The following is a 20,450-nucleotide window of genomic DNA, read 5'->3' as shown; positions in this document are numbered from 1 at the left end:
ATCCTTACCATTGCCTCATTCAGCTACGGTCCAAAGCTACGACGGTGCTGAAAAGGCAGGTTTACAACTGGACCTCGAACTTATAATGTTAAGTATTAGGGAGTTAGCAGAGTTACAGAGGCTAAACGTGGAGGTTATAGATATCCAGCTAATATTCACACAGATATGAGCAGTATTCAAATAACCTGGGAGAAACCCCTCTTAGCAGTAGCGACTGAGAAAGAGACCTCGGAGTCTTGGTGGACAATCAACTAAACATGAGCCAACAATGTGCAGAAGCAGCTAAAAAAGCCAACACAATCCTAAGCTGCATCAACAGGGGAATACATTCCAAGACCAGGGAAGTCTTAATACCACTCTACTATGCCCTGGTCCGACCACACCTGGAGTACTGTGTTCAGTTCTGGTCACCGCACTTCAAAAGAGACATTGAAACTCTGGAGAAGGTGCAGAAAAGAGCAACCAAGATGATTAAAGGACTGGAAACCAAGACTTACGAAGAGAGACTGCGGGAACTAGGCATGAACAGCCTAGAGAAAAGGAGGGCCAGAGCGGACATGATAGCAGTCTACAAGTATACAAGGGGATGTCACAGAGAGGAGGGAATGCACGCGCAAGAGATTTCTGCAATTTTTTTGCTTCCGTGCATGCAGTGAGGCAAAAAAATCACCAAAATCTCATCCGTGTGTGAGGGGATGCACGCGCGAAAGAAATTTCGGTGATCTTTTTGCTTCCACACATGCACAGAGGCAAAAAATCACCAAAATCTCATCCCTGTGTGAGGGGAATGCACATGTGAGAGAAATTTCGGTGATTTCTTTTGCTTCCGTGCATACAGTGAGGCAAAAAATGGGCAAAATCTCATCTGTGTGTGAGGGGAATGCACATGTGAGAGAAATTTCGGTGATTTCTTTTGCTTCCGTGCATACATTGAGGCAAAAAATGGGCAAAATCTCATCCGTGTGTGAGGGGAATGCACATGTGAGAGAAATTTCGGTGATTTCTTTTGCTTCCGTGAATGCAGTGAGGCAAAAAATGGGCAAAATCTCATCCATGTGTGAGGGGAATGCACATATGAGAGAAATTTCGGTGATTTTTTTTTGCTTCTGTGAATGCAGTGAGGCAAAAAATGGGCAAAATCTCATCCGTGTGTGAGGGGAATGTACATGTGAGAGAAATTTCGGTAATTTCTTTTGCTTCCGTGCATACAGTGAGGCAAAAAATGGGCAAAATCTCATCCATGTGTGAGGGGAATGCACATGTGAGAGAAATTTCGGTGATTTCTTTTGCTTCCGTGAATGCAGTGAGGCAAAAAATGGGCAAAATCTCATCCGTGTGTGAGGGGAATGCACATGTGAGAGAAATTTCGGTAATTTCTTTTGCTTCCGTGCAGACAGTGAGGCCAAAAATGGGCAAAATCTGATCCGTGTGTGAGAAGAATGCACATGCAAGAGAAATTTCGGTGATTTTTTTGCTTCCGCGCATGCAGTGAGGCAAAAAATGGGCAAAATCTCATCCGTGTGTGAGGGGAATGCACATGTGAGAGAAATTTCGGTGATTTTTTTGCTTCCGCGCATGCAGTGAGACAAAAAATGGGCAAAATCTCATCAGTGTGTGAGAAGAATGCACATGCAAGAGAAATTTCGGTGATTTTTTTGCTTCCGCGCATGTAGTGAGGCAAAATATTGCCAAAATCTCATTAATGTGTGAGGGGATATATGTGTTAGAGAAATTTCAGTGATTTCTTTTGGTTCTGCGCATGCGCAGAGGCAAAAAATCACCAAAATCTCATCCGTGTGTGAGGGGAATGTACATGCAAGAGAAATTTCGGTGATTATTTTGCTTCCGCGCATGCAGTGAGGCAAAAAATCGGCAAAATCTCATTCCTGTGTCAGGGGATATACGTGTGAGAGAAATTTCAATGGTTTTTTTTGCTTCTGCGCATGCGCAGAGGCAAAAAAATCACCAAAATCTCACACGTCAGTCAGTCCCCTCACGAGATTTGCTTCCTGCGCATGCACAGAAACAAAAACACACTGCGACACACACACACACATGTACATATGCAAGATAACCAAAGCTGCACGCATAGCCCAGCGATCGCTACTGGTGCGTCCTTTACAATACCGGTAGCAACCCGCTACTAGGTACAAATAGTCCGGGTACAAATAAGCAATCCAATCATATTAGGAACGTCAGCTCTGACAGGATAGTGCAGGGTTCCACAAACTTGGCAACTTTAAGACTTGTGGACTTCAACTCCCAGAATTCTTCAGCCAGCCAATTGCCAAGTTTAAAGACCTCTGGGATAAGGGGTGGTGGGTAGCCTCCTGAAAAAAAGGCACCTTTGGGACAACCATGACCTGGATGACTGAGGATCTCTACAGACTTTTCACTAAATGGACGATTGTAAGTTGAGAACTATCATCATCATCTACACATCACCCGTCTGCTCCCCATGGTTCCTCCATGGACACACCTGGTCCCACCGCAATGCTTTTTGCTGTCACTCAGCCTACATAAAGAACCTAACTTCTTTCATTTTGGGGCATCAGCGCCACCTAGCGCTTCTGGGAGTTGAAGTCCACATATTTAAAGTTGGAGAGGTTAAGAAACACTACTATAGAATGCAAGAGTTGATTTAAAAATATTACAGCACCTACTGTAATGTAGTTCAAAATGCAGAATAGTGTCACAAATGTTAAAACAGTAAGAAGATAAAGAGCCAAGGAAAAGATGAAAATTGCAACTGCATGAACACAATATTAAAAGACCTGGAAAAATAAAAGACGTTTTGCTTCAACCTGCAAAGAAGCAGCCCTTCAGGGTAGGAAAATGCGGGTGGCTTTATGTTTTGCATAACAACATTGTGGAAGAAGGGATAGAAAAGGTGGATAGAGGTCCCTTCCAACTCTGTTAATCTGAGTCCGAAAGCTTGGAATACTAAACCTCTGGTCCCAGTGACCAACCCAGATTGGATCTACAACATTATCCTGAGACTTTCTATATTTGCGTTCACTTCATTTGCCAATCTGTATAGTCTGGAGCAGTGTTTCCCAACCTTGGCAACTTGAAGATATTTGGACTTCAACTCCCAGAATTCCCCAGCCAGCGAATGCTGGCTGGGGAATTCTGGGAGTTGAAGTCCAGATACCTTTAAGAGGCCAAGGTTGGGAAACATCGGTCTGGAGGACAGAAGAGAAAGGGGGGACATGATCAAAACATTTAAATATGTTGAAGGGTTAAATAAGGTTCAGGAGGGAAGTGTTTTTAATAGGAAGGTGAACCCAAGAACAAGGGGGCACAATCTGAGGTTAGTTGGGAGAAAGATCAAAAGCAACATGAGAAAATATTATTTTACTGAAAGAGTAGTAGGTCCTTGGAACAAACTTCCAGCAGACGTGGTTGGTAAATCCACAGTAACTGAATTTAAACATGCCTGGGATAAACATATATCCATTGTAAGATAAAATACAGGAAATAGTATAAGGGCAGACTAGATGGACCATGAGGTCTTTTTCTGCCGTCAATCTTCTGTGTTTATATGTTTCTACCCTGCATGGTTTCTCTTTATCACATCTTATATTTAACAACATCAAAAGTGCATTATTTTGAAATTCTCCCCCCTCTTTGCAATTCTCTCTCCCCCACTCTTAATAATTCATTGTTCCCTTTCCTCTTCCTGAGGCCATATCAGCATTATTTCACATCTGGATTCTCTCTAGGTCGTGGGGTAGGAAGAGTGCAAAGCGTTTCTTTTGATCTATGCGAACTCGCATTGCCAATCCCACAGGAAGCATGAAAGTTCTATTTCAAGGACCAGAAAAGGTTTTGAGCAGCAGTTTTGGGTTTGGAATGGATGGCGAGTAACAGTTTTGCGCTGCAAATGGGACGTCAGGGAAATGTCATGCTCAGAATGGTTTGACAGACACAATGGCTACACACACTGCTGTTGAAGAAAAAGTGGTTTCCTTGGCACGATCTTGTAATAGGTGAACAGATATGGCACCCTTCCGCCTTCTTTCTATACTCACTGGGACAATATTTTTTTCAAGTGCACTAGAGTGCCTTCCGTCCCTTGTCCTATTGCTCTCCTACATCTCCTATACCTTTCTTCTATTACTATATCTCTTCTTCTATTCTTTCATTGATATGTTCTATTACTTTATCTTCTTTTCTATTATTTCTTAGATATATTTTACTATGAGTATCTCCTCTATAACCTTCACCATGTATTTTACTATGTGTATATAGATATATACCCACTAAAACCCTCATTGTGTATTGGACAAAATAAAGAAATAAATAAAATAAAATAAATAAACTTGAAAGAGGTGTCGAGTTCTATTCCTGAATTCTCCATGATGGTTCGGTATTTGTATGCCACCCCGAATCTACGGAGAGGGGCGGCATACAAATCTAATTATTATTATTAATAATAATATTATTATTATTCAGGAATTCATTCCATGCCTCCTAAAGTTGCCAAGTTTGAATCACACTCCACTAGAATTCTTTTCCTTTGGTTCAGGGGTGTCAAACTCAATTTCATTGAGGGCCAACATCAGGGTTGGGTTTCGTTGGCTGAATTCATCCTTTTATCCATAATCTCAAACTGAATATGATCCACCATGTTTCGGCCAACAAAATTAATTTGCGGGAACTGATGGGACGATGGGACAAGGTAAGGGGATAGGTGGTTAGTCGAATTTGAGACCAAAGTATAAAGAATAAATTAGAATTACTTTATAATATGTAAATAGATATACTGCTCTTAAGTTAAAATGGCATATAGAAAATTTCCCCATTTTGGTGGAGGGGTATGAATGTTGCTTGGTGGTGGGCACCTTGAGCATTGAGCACATTGTTATGTATTGTGTAGATGTTTTATTATTATTGTTGTTGTACATACTCCTGGTCAGTTGGAGGATGATGAAGATATTGAGGACTCGGATTCAGATAGTGTTTATGAATTAGTGGGGGGGCCCGGGGTTACAGTAGTAGAACAGGTGGGAGGCCAGCCACAGGATGGGGCTATGAGTTCAGGATCTAGCGAGGGAGAATCAGACGCTCGCTGGGTTAACCCTAAATTCAGAAGGGCCCAAAAATGTAGAGAACACAGGTCTGGAAGAAGATATTAAGGAGAGGAATGGGTTAAATACTGTAGTGATGTATTTGGCACGTCAGGGGGTCAGTGGGGAAAAAGGGTGGAGTTTCAACGTTGAGTGTGAAAAAAATGGATATTTTTCTTGCCGCTCTCAAGTAAGCAAAAGTATTTTGTGTTGATTAAGAGTCAGGGCTGCTGTTTTTAGAGATCATGCATTTAGGAAAATAAATCTTGTTAAGTGGAGAAGAAGGAATGTGAGAAATGCAGTTAAGGGAGATAACTGACCAACAGATAAGTGCCTGTATGAAATGTGTTTGAATTCGAGAAGAGCAGAGAAATAAATGGAGTTTCTTTATTCATGAAATAATCCATTTAATAAGAGTTATTTGTAATTGCTAAATTTCTACCAGAAACCAGAACAATTATAAAAATCAATTAAAAAATTATATATATAAAAAAGCAATATATAAACAAGCTAAAAAAACCCCATCAGGGTTGGGTTTGACTTCGGAGTGGCCGGAGGCAACTCAATGTCACTTGTGTCAAGGGCACCTATGGTGACCCAAGCGCTCTGACAGAGAAAACGGGCTCCTGTGCTAAGTTTTGGGATGCAGCAGCATCCTGCAACCCTCTGCCAGCAAAAACGGAGCTTGAGAGGGCCCGCATGCAACCCTCCGGAGGTCTGTTTTTGCTGGCAGAGGCATCGCATGCCGGTCCTTCACTGTGGGCTGGATCTGGCCCCCAGGCCTTGAGTTTGACACCCCTGCTTTAGTTCGTGCCCTTTGTGTGTGTTGCACTACCGCCAGAATAACAAGAGTTGGAAGAGACCTCAGAGGTAACAAGTTTGATTTGATTTGTTGATTTATTGGATTTGTATGCCGCCCCTCTCCGGAGACTCGGGGCAGCTAACAACAATAATAGAACAGTATACACAATAATCCAATAGTAAAAACTATTAAAAACCCATTAAAGTAAAAACCAAACATACATACATACCATGCATAGAATTGTAAAGGCCTAGGGGGAAAGAGGATCTCAATTCCCCCATGCCTGACGACAGAGGTGGGTTTTAAGTAGCTTACGAAAGGCGAGGAGGGTGGGGGCAATTCTAATCTCTGGGGGGAGTTGGTTCCAGAGGACTGGGGCCGCCACAGAGAAGGCTCTTCCTCTAGGTCCTGCCAAGCAACATTGTTTAGTTGACGGGACCCGGAGAAGATCTACTCTGTGGGATCTAACTGGTCGCTGGGATTCGTGCAGCAGATTGAGGACTACTCTAACCACAATAGCAGTGACTGCGAGAGGGATCTTGGAGTTTTAGTAGACAACCAGCTAAACATGAGCCAACTGTGTGCAGCAGTAGTCAAAAATGCCAATGCAATCCTAAGCTGCATTAATAGAAGGACTAGGAAAGTACTACTACAGAAAGAAGGCGGGTCAGGCTGTTTTCCAAGGCAGTGCAAGGCCAGACAACAATGGATAATAATAATTAATAATAATATATTAGATTTGTATGCCGCCCCTCTCCAAAGACTCGGGGCGGCTCACAACAACATAAACAGTGTACAAATCCAATTTTTAAAAATACAATTTAAAACCCTTATGATAAAATTATCACACAATCAAATCAAACCATACACCAACCTTGACAATTGGGGTGGTGGTGTTAATTTCCCCATGCCTGGTGGCAGAGATGAGTTTTTAATGACTTAGAAAAGGCAAGTCCTAATCTCTGGGGGGGTAGCTGATTCCAGAGGGCCAGGGTCCCGCCAGACGACATTGTTTAGTCGACGGAACCTGGAGAAGGCAAACTCTGTGGGACCTAATCGGCCACTGGGATTCGTGCGACAAAAGGATGGAAACTGACCAAGGAGATATTCAACTTTGAAATAACTTTCTAACAGTGAGAGCAATCAACCCTTGGAACATCTTGCCTGTGGCGGTCATGAGAGCGCCCACATTTGAGACCTTCAAGAGGAAATTGGCCTGCCATCTATCTGAAGTGGTATAGGGACTCCTGCGTGGGGTTGGACTAGATGACCCACAAGGTCCCTTCCAACGCTAGTAATCTGTAAATCTATATTTCATTTCCTCAAGTGGGGAATATCATCCTAGCAGTTCCAATGCAAGTACATGTCCAGCCACATCTGTTTAATGCAGTGAACACCAGCCCAGCTTCTCTCCCCTGGCTCTGCTTTAGAAACATAGAAACATAGAAGACTGACGGCAGGAAAAGACCTCATGGTCCATCTAGTCTGCCCTTATACTATTTCCTGTATTTTATCTTAGGATGGAAATATGTTTATCTCAGGCATGTTTAAATTCAGTTACTGTGGATTTGCCAAACACGTCTGCTGGAAGTTTGTTCCAAGCATCTACTACTCTTTCAGTAAAATAATATTTTCTCACGTTGCTTTTGATCATTCCCCCAACTAACTTCAGATTGTGCCCCCTTGTTCTTGTGTTCACTTTCCTATTAAAAACACTTCCCTCCTGGACCTTATTTAACCCTTTAACATATTTAAATGTTTCGATCATGTCCCCCCTTTTCCTTCTGTCCTCCAGACTATACAGATTGAGTTCATTAAGTCTTTCCTGATACGTTTTATGCTTAAGACCTTCCACCATTCTTATAGCCTGTCTTTGGACCCGTTCAATTTTGTCAATATCTTTTTGTAGGTGAGGTCTCCAGAACTGAACCCAGTATTCCAAATGTGGTCTCACCAGCACTCTATATAAGGGATCACAATCTCCCTCTTCCTGCTTGTTATACCTCTAGCTATGCAGCCAAGCATCCTACTTGCTTTTCCTACCACCCGACCAGACTGCTCACCCATTTTGAGAAATCTGGCAACCATTTGCTTTTGCTTTTTTCAAAAGTCCGATTGTTTGCATACTCCCCTTTCAGCTCTGAGGCTGTGGACTCTACATCAAGCTGCCTTTTTTTTAACAAACCTGAATTGGGAGGGAGGGGCCTTCGTCAGCCCCCTTCCAGATGGCAAGTTTCTCTTCCTAACACCATTCTCTTGATCTAATATTCCCAGCGAACAGACGGCAAACGCAGGTTCTTCTCAGTCTTTTTTTTTTTAATCAATCTGAAATGTAACTAACTTTGACGGAAACGTCTTCAAAGATATGTGCACCAGAACTTGACAGTGAACACCAGGCCTCAGGGCCCATCATCAAGAGCACTTAAAGTTGCCAGAATTAAATAATGGTTAATTAAACACATTAGGATGGTTGAAATTGATAGGATTTCACAGCACTGATAGGATTTCAGTGGAGAGTATGAAACATCTTAGATTAGGACCTTTAACAGTTTTCTGAGGTTTGAGTGAGCTTGCGAGATTTTGGCCTTAAATGTCTCCGGAGATTCCCAGTCGTCCAGAGTTACTGATTTTTTCCTTTGAAGACGTTTTGCTCCTCATCCAAGAAGCTTCTTCAGGATGAGAAGCACAACCCCTTCAAACAAAAACAAAGAAGTCCAATTGCCTTCCTGAAAAAAAAAAGCACCTTGGGTTGGTGCTGTGTATTTGAGCCTGGTTACAAGTGGTGTGCCACAAGGGTCTGTTCTGGGTCCTATTCTTTTTAATATCTTTGTGAGTGACATAGGGGAAGGTTTGGCAGGGAAGGTGTGCCTATTTGCCGATGACTCTAAAGTGTGCAATAGGGTTGATATTCCTGGAGGGGTCTGTAATATGGCAAATGATTTAGCTTTACTAGATAAGTGGTCAAAGCAATGGAAACTGCAGTTTAATGTTTCCAAATGTAAAATAGTGCACTTGGGCAAAAGGAATCCTCAACCTGAGTATTGTATTGGCAGTTCTGTGTTAGCAAAAACTTCAGAAGAGAAGGATTTAGGGGTAGTGATTCCTGACAGCCTCAAAATGGATGAACAGTGCAGTCAGGCAGTAGGGAAAGCAGGTAGAATGCTTGGCTGCATAGCTAGAGATATAACAAACAGGAAGAGGGAGATTGTGATCCTGCTGTATAGAGCGCTGGTGAGACCACATTTGGAATACTGTGTTCAGTTCTGGAGACCTCACCAACAAAAAGATATTGATAAAATTGAACGGGTCCAAAGACGGGCTACAAGAATGGTAGAAGGTTTTAAGCACAAAACCTATCAGGAAAGACTTAATGAACTCAATCTGTATAGTCTGGAAGACAGAAGGAAAAGGGGGGACATGATCGAAACATTTAAATATGTTGAAGGCAGTGTTTCTAATTTTTTTTTGGGGTGGGCGGAAAAGTATAGTGTCTGAGCGGCAGTCCCTTCGGGACTGGGCGGCACAGAAATAATAATAAAATTTCCCTCTCGGCTTCTGGGCAGGTTTGGAAAACTCTGAGTTGATGATGATTTTTAAGTGAGCGATTGCTCACTGCTCAGCTTAGAGGGAACTATGGTTGAAGGGTTAAATAAGGTTCAGGAGGGAAGTGTTTTTAATAGTAAAGTGAACACAAGAACAAGGGGGCACAATCTGAGGTTAGTTGGCGAAAAGATTAGAAGGAAGGTAAGAAAATATTATTTTACTGAAATAGTAGTAGATGCTTGGAACAAACTTCCAGCAGACCTGATTGGTAAATCCACAGTAACTGAATTTAAACATGCCTGGGATAAACATATATACATCCATCCGAAGATAAAATACAGGAAATAGTATAAGGGCAGACTAGATGGAGGTCTTTTTCTGCCATCAATCTTCTATGTTTCTATGTTTCTATTTTTTTGGGGGGTATTCACACTATTGTAAGATTGTGTGCTGTAGTGTCAATCTCTAGTTTACTTTGACTGCAACGTTAAGTATTGAGGAAGGTTTCTGATAAAGGGGTATAAATATAATCTTTTTTTTCACCAAAGGATTAGGATTTACGAGCATCCACCAAGAGCTGCTTAGTTCCTCTACCCCTTTAAATTAAATTCAGCATTCGTCATTTTGATTTGTTGCCTTACAGGTCTACATGAAAACAAAAGAAGAGGCCATCCTCTATGCTTCTTTGATGATCCAGCCGAACAGCGCAGTATGTCGAGACCTCCTGTTCGACCAGCCGAAGGAGCACCTCTATGTCATGACTCAGTCAATGGTGAGAATACATGAGGACCTGCTGATGGAGATGAGGAAAAACATCATACGATGATTAGAGAGCTTGTTCTGTTCTGTTTCGTTTTGTTCCGTTCCATTCTATACAAGTTATGCTTAATCAGTAGAGTAAAAGAACCAAGTAGCATTATTTTTACGTGAAAGGACTGCTCTTTTCTTGCAGCGCTGCTGCGGTGTCCTTTTTCGTAAAAATAAGAATGTTTATTTTTATGTGAAGACCTCCCTTTGAATGAGCTGGGGAATCCCTCCCACAAAGAGATTCCGGGGGCGGAGCCTTGACATCACGGGCAGGTTGTTAAGGACGCCAAGGTGATCACTTCCTGGATTCCATGGAATTCTGGGAATTGAAGTCCACAGGTTGTTAAAGGAGCCATAGATTTCCAGGCCTGTGTAAAGGATGAAAAATACGCATCCATGAATAAAAATCGTAATATCCAGACGATTGTTGAATATTGAAGGCCCCTGTGCCAGAAGCGAAAGCTGTGTATTACTTCAGTTTGACCTATGGGGTTGCATTTCATTTTGAAATAAAATTGAAAATAAAGCCCCCCGATGTAAGATCTCAAGAGAAATAAAGCAATGTAGACATAAGGTTTACAAGCCTTAGCTCGAGTTTTGTGGAACAGCTGGAGTAAATCAACTTAAGGAATTGATTGGCATATCTAGCGTGCAAATGTGTGTGCCCATAGGATAAAATAAAATAGAGGCGTCTTAATATATATTTAATTAGAATTTGATCAATAATCTTAGAGAAACATCCTTGTGGAAATGAACAGGAAATAAGTATTTGGTAATCAGTATTTGGTACTTCATTTTAAAATAAGGGATGTTCTTGCTTGCAACTTGAAATACATTTAAATATAATCACGGCCTTTCAGATGTTATTAGCCCACTGGTGTTTGGATGGTTGCTATGGAGACTTCAGGTCATATACTTTTGCCATGGTTAAAGCGGTATTTACTGGGGAAATAACAAAAGCGTTAAGCTCAAACTGAAATAAAGATGTACTGTAATCTTAAAATGGATATGGGATTTGGAGAAGGGGCCTGTCTCACCAACATACTTTCCTTCAATTTATCTCTCATCTTGTAATCTACTTTTTCCCAAAGACTCCAGGATTTAAGACTATGATTGTGTAACTATAAAGGATGGGCCTACATGTAGGCATTTAACTATCTAGCACCTATGGATTGCAATCCATTTAATCACAAATCAGCCCCATTAGAGTAAACACAACATTGTCAGACTTTGCAGACCCACAAGAATCCAGAAACTCTCATAAATCATTGTTACTGAGGAAATTCAAAAGCCATAGCCAAATTTTTTTGGGCAGCTGCTAGGTTTGAAGAGAAAGCTCTGTATGTAGAAACCATCATCAAACCCACTCGTGCCTCTTTCTCCTTCCCACACTAAGTAAGGCCTCCGTGGCCTTTCTTTTTGACAGGGCTGGCCAGTTGTGTCTGGCTTTTGGTTTTTTGCAGTGGTCAAAATTCGTTACAGTGTAATTTTTCTGTGACGTGGGTGAGGTAAAACTCTCACTTTTGTCTGCAACACACAATAGGGCCATGCAAGGCTTTGCGCTCAGCCCTAAAACTGTGCTTTGGAAAAATGAGGGATGCTTGTGTGGGTCTAGTCTGTGGGGGGCGGGGGGGTGTTGAAAGCTGTTGTGTCTTTCCCTCAAACTACAGGTTTTAACTTTGGTGTTTCATTTTATTGTTGTTCGCCGCCCTCAGTCCGCGAGGAGATGGACGGATGGATGGATGGATGGATGGATAGACAGACAGACAGACACACAGAGGATAGATAGATAGACAGACAGACAGACAGACAGACAGACAGACAGATAGACAGACAGACAGACAGACAGATAGACAGACAGACAGACAGAGGATAGATAGATAGACAGACAGACAGACAGAGGATAGATAGATAGACAGACAGACAGACAGAGGATAGATAGATAGACAGACAGACAGAGGATAGATAGATAGATAGACAGACAGACAGACAGAGGATAGATAGATAGATAGATAGATAGACAGACAGACAGAGGATAGATAGACAGACAGACAGAGGATAGATAGACAGACAGACAGAAGATGGATAGACAGACAGACAGACTGAGGATAGATAGACAGACAGACAGACAGAGGATAGATAGACAGACAGACAGACAGACAGAAGATGGATAGACAGACAGACAGACTGAGGATAGAGAGAGAGAGAGACAGACAGACAGACAGACAGACAGAGAGACAGAGGATAGATAGACAGACAGACAGACAGAGGATAGATAGACAGACAGACAGACAGACAGAAGATGGATAGACAGAAAGACAGACTGAGGATAGAGAGAGAGAGACAGACAGACAGACAGAGGATAGGTAGGTAGGTAGATGATGGATAGATAGATGATTGATAGATAGATAAGAGAGAAAGAGAGAGAGAATTCTCCAGCCAGCATAGCTGGGAATTAAAAGTCTACAAGTCTTAAATTTGTCAAGTTTGAAGACCTCTGCTTTAAAGAGTTAGAGAAAAGTGCTGTATTTTGAACTCATTAATGTTACAAAGCACATTGTTAGGAATCAGTTCAAAGGGCCCCTGAAAATTTCATAGTATTCATATGAAGGCTGGGGAGGGAGGGTTAAATATTAGTCTTTTAATTATAAAATTGTTCAGACAATACTGTAGCGTAGGCTCCATAGCCCCCCCCAAAAAAGATAACTGAGTGGAATAAACCTAGCTGATGGAATTGTCATCTGTCTTAAGAATCTCCCACAGCCTGGTGCCATTGATCGCTTTCTGTTTTTTAATCATCTCTCCATCAAGTTTCTCATTAGGGACTACTAGCTCTGTGTCCAAGCCAACTGGGAATTGCAACCTTGATAGAAATTCAATCCCAGAAGATTTCATCGGAGCCTATCTCACACCCACGCTCTTCTCGCCCTCAATTTTACAACTACTCTCCTTCCTGCCTATTGCTGTAACTTTTTGGATCTTTAACCATTTTCCCACCTGGAGCAAGCAGTGACAGAACTGGGCAGGCCTGGATATATTCTCCGTATTTAAATTAATCCTGTTGTGTTCAATCAGAATCACCTAGGACTGTGATGCCATATCTGCCGGCACACAAGCCGTTGCCCTAGCTCAGCTGCAGTGCGCTTGTGCACACTGGCAAGCTGATTTTTGGCTCTAGTGGAGATTCTGGGAGGGTGGTTTTGGCTTCTGGGAGGTGAGGGAGGACATTTTTGGCCTCCCTGGGCTCCAGGGAAGCCTCTGGAGCCTGGGTAGGGCGAAAAGGGGCCTACCGGGCCCACTGGAAATCAGGTTTTACCCTCCCCAAGCTACAGGGAAGCCTCTGGAGCCTGGGGGGTATGAAAAATGGACCTACCCAGCCCACTGGAAGTCGGGAAATGGGGCAGCAGTGGAGGGGGCGTCATGTGCGCATGCGTGGGGGGGGTTGCGCAATAGCCTGTGCGCATGCACTTTTGACACCAAGGAAGAAAAGGTTGGGCATCACTGGCCTAGGAAAAACATGATAGAAACATAGAAACATAGAAGACTGACGGCAGAAAAAGACCTCACGGTCCATCTAGTCTGCCCTTATACTATTTCCTGTATTTTATCTTACAATGGATATATGTTTATCCCAGGCATGTTTAAATTCAGTTACTGTGGATTTACCAACCACATCTGCTGGAAGTTCATTCCAAGCATCTACTACTTTCAGTAAAATAATATTTTCTCATGTTGCTTTTGATCTTTCCCCCAACTAACTTCAGATTGTGTCCCCTTGTTCTTGTGTTCACTTTCCTATTAAAAACACTTCCCTCCTGAACCTTATTTAACCCTTTAACATATTTAAATGTTTAGATCATGTCCCCCCTTTTCCTTCTGTCCTCCAGACTGTACAGACTGAGTTCATTAAGTCTTTCCTGATACGTTTTATGCTTAAGACCTTCCACCATTCTTGTAGCCCGTGATGCAGTAATAATACTTATGTTAGAAAAACAGGAACTACTGTACTCCAAAACCAAAATTTCAATATGTGGTTTTTGAACGAAATGCATTTATACACAGATATGAATCTTAGAATTTTAATAATGGGTGGGGGGAGAAATCTGCTTCTGCTTCTAACCCAGAAGGAAGTACAGGTAGCCCTAAGTTTACAGCCCCTATTAGGATCAGATTTTTGGTTGCTGCCTTCATTGAGTGAGTCATTATGTGACTAGACCCAATTTTATTACCATTTTAACTGTGACTGTTAAACAAATCATGTGGTCATCAAAGTGAATCACACAGTTGCTAAGCAAATATCGTTCCCCCATCTGACTTTACTTGTGAGAAGCCAGCTGGAAAAGTTGTAAACTGGAATCAGATGACCGCAAGAAACTCACAACCATTGTAAATTATTAGAGTTTGTTGGGGAAATGACATCCAGAAAGCACACGCAGATAACTGAGTCAGCAGGATTCATTAACTTTTTAATATACATATAACACATAAGGGTAAATATGCAATAACAATGGCAGGTTCTCCAACGTAGTGGTAGTTAAAAGCGAAACACCGACAGAGAAGAGAGGTGAATTTCGGTTTCAATTCTCAGCAGACAGACTAGTTTAAATTTCAGAGCTCAGAGCTTAATACATACTAAGAGAACTTAGAAACATAGAAACATAGAAGACTGACGGCACAAAAAGACCTCATGGTCCATCTAGTCTGCCCTTATACTATTTCCTGTATTTTATCTTACAATGGATATATGTTTATCCCAGGCATGTTTAAATTCAGTTACTGTGGATTTACCAACCACGTCTGCTGGAAGTTTGTTCCAAGGATCTACTACTCTTTCAGTAAAATAATATTTTCTCATGTTGCCTTTGATCTTTCCCCCAACTAGCTTCAGATTGTGTCCCCTTGTTCTTGTGTTCACTTTCCTATTAAAATCACTTCCCTCCTGAACCTTATTTAACCCTTTAACATATTTAAATGTTTCGATCATATCCCCCCTTTTCCTCCTTCCTCTATACAGGGCAGTTTAAACTAAGCCTAAGACACACCCAGACTCCTAGCTGCCTTCAGCAAAAACTGTTTCAGTTTCCAAACAGTCCTCTTTGGCTGGGCCAGTTGCCATGTCTTTTCAGTTATGAACTCTCATACACACTTGACATAAATACTTGCTGGTTCCTAACTGCCTGAATTGTGAACATGTGATTGTGGGGGTGGGCAAGAGTCATGACATTGAGAATGGTCATCCCCCCCCTAAGGCTTTTTCTAACTTCGAACCGTTTTTAAACAAGCGGTCGTAAGTTGAGGATCCCCTGTACACAAAAACAATGGTACATTATCACAGTGAATTGATTAAATTATCTTCCCCGCCACTTCTTCAAATAACAAGTGTTGAGATTAAAGGAAAATTAAGGAACCATTGTCCATCTCTGAGTCCTAGGTTCTAGGCCTGAGTTCTAGGCCGTCCTGAGACCGCAGGAGAAGGGCGGCCTAGAAATCCAAATCAATCAATCTTCCCAGGATAATAGAGCAATGCAGACTCTTAATTTATTATTATTATTTATTATTATTATTATTTATTGGATTTGTATGCCGCCCCTCTCCGTAGACTCGGGGCAGCTAACAACAACGATAAAAACAGCATGTAACAATCCAATACTAAAACAACTAAAAACCCTTATTATAAAACCAAACATGCACACAAACATACCATGCATAAATTGTAAAGGCCTGGGGGGAAGGAATATCTCAATTCCCCCATGCCTGACGGCAGAGGTGGGTTTTAAGGAGTTTACGAAAGGCGAGGAGGGTGGGGGCAATTCTAATCTCTTGGGAGAGCTGGTTCCAGAGGGCCGGGGCCACCACAGAGAAGGCTCTTCCCCTGGGTCCCGCCAAACGACATTGTTTAGTTGACGGGACTTGGAGAAGGCCCACTCTGTGGGACCTAACTGGTCGCTGGGATTCGTGCGGCAGACGGCGGTCCCGGAGATAATCTTGAAAGTGCTTGGGCTTTTGAACCGAACAGGGAATTCCAGGCTCAGGTTTCTGGTCAGCCACGGAGGTCAGCTTCCAAAAACTGTTGTGGGATTGAATGAGGAGAGGCCTACTCTGTGCATTGTCTTGAGTTCCTAGGAGAATGTTGGCATAGAATTATAATATAGCCGCATGTCAAAATCCATTCTCTGCTTCTCTTTTTTCCAGTTGGCCAGAATCCCCATCTTTGAATGTTCTCAATTCTCCGATTGCAAGTCCTGTTTGGCAGTGAAAGACCCATATTGTGGCTGGTGTGTTCTTCAAGGAAAGTAAGACCTCATTTATTTCATATCCATCTGCTCTCATATGGGACATCTCCACTGACTTCCAGAAATTAACACAACACTGTCCAGAGGGTGAAGTAGATACAATCCTAAAATCTCCCCCCTCTCCCCCCCCCCCCCCCAAAAAAAATTTTTTTTGCTATAACTCTGTGCTGGATGATCCTAAAGAAATATTTCATAGGCACCAATGAGGATTTTGCAGAATCTTTTGTTCACATGCAGCAGTAGTTCTGAATTCATATACAATGTTTTTGGAAGTTCTTGTAAATTGTAATTCAAGAAGTTGGTTATAAAGTCCCCGTAAATCCTAAACATTTGTTCCGTAATAGGTTTGGCAGGACATCGTTCTTACAATTTAGAAAGAACTGATTAAAATTCCTTGTTAAGTAGTTCATTATCTACTTCTGGAGATCATCTGAGGTTCCCAGACGACTTCATTGATTACATCTGTTGCTGGGATTTGGTAATTATGAGTAAATTAACTGAACAGCTTGTAAATCGGAAAGAAGAATCACTTCCAAGAGCCCATTATCTCTTGTTTCACATGCGGGTGCAAACAAATGTTACCAGGCAAGAAACATAAAAGGAAATTTATTGAAAATGATGTTCTATTTATATTTTCCAATGTTTTCTCGGCGCTGTTTGGAGAATTAGGGTTGGAGGAAATTTCTAAAGGAAATTTTTTTTTTGTAATGGAAGCAGAAATGTGTAATAGTTATTTTGGTCTTGTTTTCAGAGTTGCATTCTTATTTCTGTATTATTTGCATTTATATGTAAGTAACGTAAAACATAAATTAAAAAGCTTTCTCTTTGCTTGCAAACATACTTTAATTGCTGGTTTTTGTGAGAGATCAAAAACATTACAGAGGATTTGTCTTTGGAACCAGTACTAAAGAGCTTCTCCAAATTAAACCAGCTTGCATATTAACCTCATCTAATTATTCCATAAGGCAGTGTTTCAAAAACTTTAGCAACTTTAAGATATCTGGACTTCAACTTGCAGAATTTAGGGAGTTAAAGTCCAGACATCTTTTTCTATTACTTTCTCCTACTGATAAATTATGATTATATCATATTGTTGTTTGTATGTACACTGAGAGTTCATACAGGTAGTTCTTGACTTGAAACGGTTTGTTTAGTAGCCACGCAATTTTACAACAGCACTGAAAAAAATGTGACTTATGGCTGCTTTTCACAGGTACAACCTGTTCATGTGATCAAAATTCAGATGCTTTTGGCTACTGGTTCGTACTTACGACTGTTCCTGTGCCCCAAGGTCACAAGCAAAATCGATGGGGAAACTGGCTTGCTAACTTATCATCTGCAGTGATCCACTTAACAAATGTGGCAAGAAAGGTTGTAAAAATGAGGCAAAATGTCTCACTTAACAACAAAATTTTGGTCTCAGTTGTGATCATAAATTAAGAACTATACACCGGAGTCTAATTCTGTGTGTATCCAATCATATTTGGCTAAAAAATAAATAATTTCTGTTCTGTTCTTCCTGTTCTGTTCTTTCTGTTCTGTTCTTCCTGTTCGTTCTGTTCTTTCTGTTCTGTTCTGTTCTTCCTGTTCTGTTCGTTCTGTTCATTCTGTTCTGTTCTTTCTGTTCTGTTCTTTCTGATCGTTCTGTTCTTCCTGTTCTGTTCTTCCTGTTCATTCTGTTCTGTTCTGTCCTTTCTGATCGTTCTGTTCTTCCTGTTCTGTTCTTCCTGTTCGTTCTGTTCAGTTTTTTCTGCTCTGTTCTTTCTGTTCTGTTCTTTCTGTTTGTTCTGTTCTTTCTGTTCTGTTCTTAAAGTTGCTAGGTCTTAGGGGCTTTGCAAGCTGCATTCATTACTTTCCTTATACAGAAAGTGTATTTTCTGGGAACGGCCGGGATGTTTTCGGCAGGCAACCCTGTACAATCGCCTCATTCAAGAGTCTGATTGTCTGCCTTTATCTGTGTCTCTGCAGGTGTAGCCGTCGTTCCGAATGCACCAGGTTCCACGTGAAAGAGCAGTGGCTGTGGGGGTTTCACTCTGCCCAGCAGTGTCTCTCCATCCTGTCTCTGAGCCCCGCCAGCATCAGCAGGGAAGAGCAGAAAAACGTGAGCTGTGATCCATAACATTCCCCCTCTGAAGGAAGAGACGCCATCATGCGATGGTTCCTCACCCTGGATGGCGTGCACATCTTTTACAGGAAGAGAGAACGTGGAGTCTATTTATGCTTTTGCTATTATTGCAAAATGTTAAAAGGAACTGAAAGAAGCTTGTTCAGGACAGGTGGATAGGATAGAAGCATAGCGTGGATCAAAAGGGAAGAGGGGGGAATGAACAGACAGGCAGAAGATGTTGAGTCAGATAAATTATTATTATTATTATTATTATTTATTAGATTTGTTTGCCGCCCCTCTCCGCAGACTCGGGGCGGCTCACAGCAGTGATAAAACAGTATACAATGACAAATTTAATATTAAGTCTAAAATAACAATTTTACATTAAAAACCTAAAAACCCCTTATATAAAAACATAACACACAAACATTCCATACATAAAACTACATAGGCAAGGAGAGATGTCTCAGTTCCCCCATGCCTGACAGCAGAGGTGGGTTTTACGAAAGGCAAGGAGGGTGGGGGCAGTCCTGATCTCCGGGGGGAGCTGGTTTCAGAGGGTTGGGGGCGCCACAGAGAAGGCTCTTCTCCTGGGTCCCGCCAAATGACATTATTTAGTCGACCGGACCCGGAGAAGGCCAACTCTGTGGGACCTAACCGGCCACTGTGATTCGTGCGGCAGAAGGCGGTCTCGCAGATATTCTGGTCTGGTGCCATGAAGGGCTTTATAGGTCATAACCAACACTTTGAATTGTGACTGGAAACCGATCGGCAACAAATGCAGACCAATCACTTCAGTATCGTTAGGTAGCAGCTCCCAAAAAGCCCTACATGACTTAGGACCAGGTTATTTACTGGACTGTCTCCTGCCTCGTGAATCCCAGCAGCTGGTCAGATCCCACAGAAGTGGCCTTCTCCAGGTCCTGTCTGCTGAGCAATGCCGCTTGGCAGGATCTAGGGGTAGAGCCTTCTCTGTGGCAGCCCTGGCCCTTTGGAATCAATTCCTCCCAGAGATTTGTACCGCACCCACCCTTCTGGCCTTTCGCAAGGTTTTAAAAACTCACCTCTGCCAGCAGGCTTTGGGCCGTTGAGCATTGGCATACTGTTCCGGCTGCATCTATTATTGTGATGGAAGGAATGGTGGATGATTGTTTTTAATAATTGAGGGTTTTAGATTAGATTTAGATGAGTTTTTAACGTTTGGATTTCTTACATGTTCTAATCTGTATTTATTCTTGTTTTGTAAGCTGCCCTATGAGAAGGGCGCTCTAGAAGTCAAAATGATAAAAAAATAAATTTCAGCCAATACTACTCTCCAATCCTTTAGGAAATTGTCAGATTGAAGATTCACACTGAATGACAGTCCCTCTGCCTCTACCAGTTTAATTGAGGTTAGATCCTCAATCTTCCTTGTTCTAACTCACTGGTCAGCAACCCACGGCTCTGGAGCCAAATGTGGCTCTTTCATCCCTCTGCTGCGGTTTTTTATCACCAGTCGGCTCCACCATTGATAGGGCTTAGTTAGGACAGGTGGGAAGGGAAGGACATTGCGCAGGAGGAGACTCTATGGTGGGGGAACCAGACTTCCCGTCAGCAGAGGAAAAAGGATTCCAGGCTAGGAGGAGACTCTATGGTGGGGGAACCAGACTTCCCGTCGGCAGAGGAAAAAGGATTCCAGGCTAGGAGGAGACTCTATGGTAGGGGAACCAGACTTCCCGTCAGCAGAGGAAAAAGGATTCCAGGCTAGGAGGAGACTCTATGGTGGGGGAACCAGACTTCCCGTCAGCAGAGGAAAAAGGATTCCAGGCTAGGAGGAGACTCTATGG

The 20,450-nt window shown here is 42.1% G+C and overlaps 1 protein-coding gene across 1 annotated transcript in view; it reads left to right on the top strand.

Annotated features, from left to right (window-relative positions):
* LOC139155362 (plexin-B1-like) overlaps positions 1-20,450 on the top strand; it is a 229,951-nt gene that overhangs the window by 111,301 nt on the left and 98,200 nt on the right. The window contains exons 5-7 of the mRNA XM_070730495.1: positions 10,061-10,189; positions 16,417-16,517; positions 18,486-18,618. Of these exons, the coding sequence (XP_070586596.1) occupies positions 10,061-10,189; positions 16,417-16,517; positions 18,486-18,618 (363 nt within the window). The remainder of the gene's footprint in view (positions 1-10,060; positions 10,190-16,416; positions 16,518-18,485; positions 18,619-20,450) is intronic.

This window comes from Erythrolamprus reginae, unplaced genomic scaffold (assembly GCF_031021105.1).
Source record: "Erythrolamprus reginae isolate rEryReg1 unplaced genomic scaffold, rEryReg1.hap1 H_17, whole genome shotgun sequence".
In the NCBI taxonomy this organism is placed as follows: domain Eukaryota; kingdom Metazoa; phylum Chordata; class Lepidosauria; order Squamata; family Dipsadidae; genus Erythrolamprus; species Erythrolamprus reginae.
This window is presented reverse-complemented; position numbering and strand designations above follow the sequence as displayed.